The sequence below is a fragment of the Egretta garzetta genome, unplaced genomic scaffold, assembly GCF_000687185.1.
Source record: "Egretta garzetta isolate BGI_Z169 unplaced genomic scaffold, ASM68718v1 scaffold1342, whole genome shotgun sequence".
NCBI classification, from domain to species: Eukaryota; Metazoa; Chordata; class Aves; order Pelecaniformes; family Ardeidae; genus Egretta; species Egretta garzetta.
In genome coordinates this window covers 31,032-32,399 of record NW_009258913.1, presented here as the reverse complement: position 1 = coordinate 32,399, position 1,368 = coordinate 31,032, and the positions used below count along the sequence as shown (strand labels likewise).

The window sequence follows — 1,368 nt, the reverse complement described above, 5'->3', positions numbered from 1 at the left end:
ATGGGGCGGGACGGAGCTGGGGGACACACCATGGAAGTCCCCAAGTGTCCCCAGTGGGTACAAGGGGACCAGGAGACTGCTGAGATGGTGGTGGGGACCATGGTGGGCCCTGAGGGTTACAGAGGGGTCCTTGGAGATCCCTTAGACCTTTTGGGGGACCTCATGGGCGCTCGATGTCCCTCCCCGTCCCCCGGCCTTCAGGACGCGGTGAAGATCATGGCAAAGGACCTGGTGCGGACGCGGCGCTACGTGAAGAAATTCATCACCATGAGGGCCAACGTCCAGGCCGTGTCCCTCAAAATCCAGACCCTCAAGTCCAACAACTCCATGGCCCAAGCCATGAAGGGCGTCACCAAGGCCATGGCCACCATGAACCGGCAGGTGGGTGCCCGTGGGGTTGTCCCTAAGGCTGTGGCCACTACGAGATCCTCCATGGGGATTTTCCCAAGGCTGTGGCCACCGTGAGCTGCCTTGTGGTGGCCATGGGATGTCCTTGAGAAGGTGGCCACCATGAGCTGCCTTGGGGTGGCCATGGGGACGTCCTTGAGAAGGTGGCCACCGTGAGCTGCCCTGCAGTAGCTATGAGGACGTCCCAAAGACCGTGGCCACCACAAACTGCCCCAGGGGAGAGGCCCAAGGCTGTGGCCACCACAGGTTGCCCTGGGCTGCCCATGAAGATGTCCCCGGGAGCGTGGCTACCAGCAGCTGCTTCAGGGGGACATCCCTGTAGCCATGGCCACGATAAGCTGCTTGGGGTGGCCGTGAAGATGCCCGTGAGACTGTGGCAACCATGAGCTGCCCCAGGGGATGTGCCTAAGGCCACCAGAAACCACTTGAGGTGGGCATAGGGACATCCCCAAGACCGTAGCCACCACAAACCACCCAAGGTGGCCGTGGGGACATAGCCAAGGCTGTAGCCACCATGAAGTGGCCAACGTGGCCATGGGGACATCCCTGTGTGCCACGTACTGTGTCCTTGTGTCCCCCCCAGCTGAAGCTGCCTCAGATCCAGAAGATCATGATGGAGTTTGAGAAGCAGGCAGAGATTATGGACATGAAAGAGGAGCTGATGAATGACGCCATCGACGACGCCATGGGGGACGAGGATGATGAAGAGGAGAGGTGGGGGACACTGGGAGGGACAGGGGGTTGTGTGGGATGGGGACACTGGGGGGGGGAAGCATGGGAGAAGGACATGGTGGGACAAGGATGGAGAAGATGGGGATGTGGGGGTTGGGGACAGTGGGGACATGAGGAGAACGTGGTGGAATGCGCCATGGTGGGACAAGGATGGAGAAGATGGGGACATGGGGGAAGCGTGGACACAAGGGGACAGGGGAGAGGAGACCGTGGTGGAATGGGCCGTGG

General features: G+C 61.1%; 1 protein-coding gene across 1 annotated transcript; it reads left to right on the top strand.

The window, feature by feature from the left end:
• Positions 1–30: 30 nt before the first annotated feature.
• CHMP2A (charged multivesicular body protein 2A) lies at positions 31–1,254 on the top strand. The gene is made up of 3 exons (XM_035889884.1): positions 31–381; positions 992–1,122; positions 1,209–1,254. The coding sequence occupies exons 1-3, from the start codon at positions 31–33 to the stop codon at positions 1,252–1,254; spliced, it is 528 nt and encodes a 175-aa protein (XP_035745777.1).
• The last annotated feature ends 114 nt before the right edge of the window (positions 1,255–1,368 follow it).

Coding starts and splice junctions, on each gene's coding strand:
- CHMP2A (XM_035889884.1), top strand. CDS start 31: ATGGAAGTCCCCAAGTGTCCCCAGTGGGTACAAGGGGACCAGGAGACT. Junction 382..991: donor TGGCCACCATGAACCGGCAG/GTGGGTGCCCGT, acceptor TGTCCCCCCCAG/CTGAAGCTGCCTCAGATCCA. Junction 1,123..1,208: donor GAGGATGATGAAGAGGAGAG/GTGGGGGACACT, acceptor TGGTGGGACAAG/GATGGAGAAGATGGGGATGT.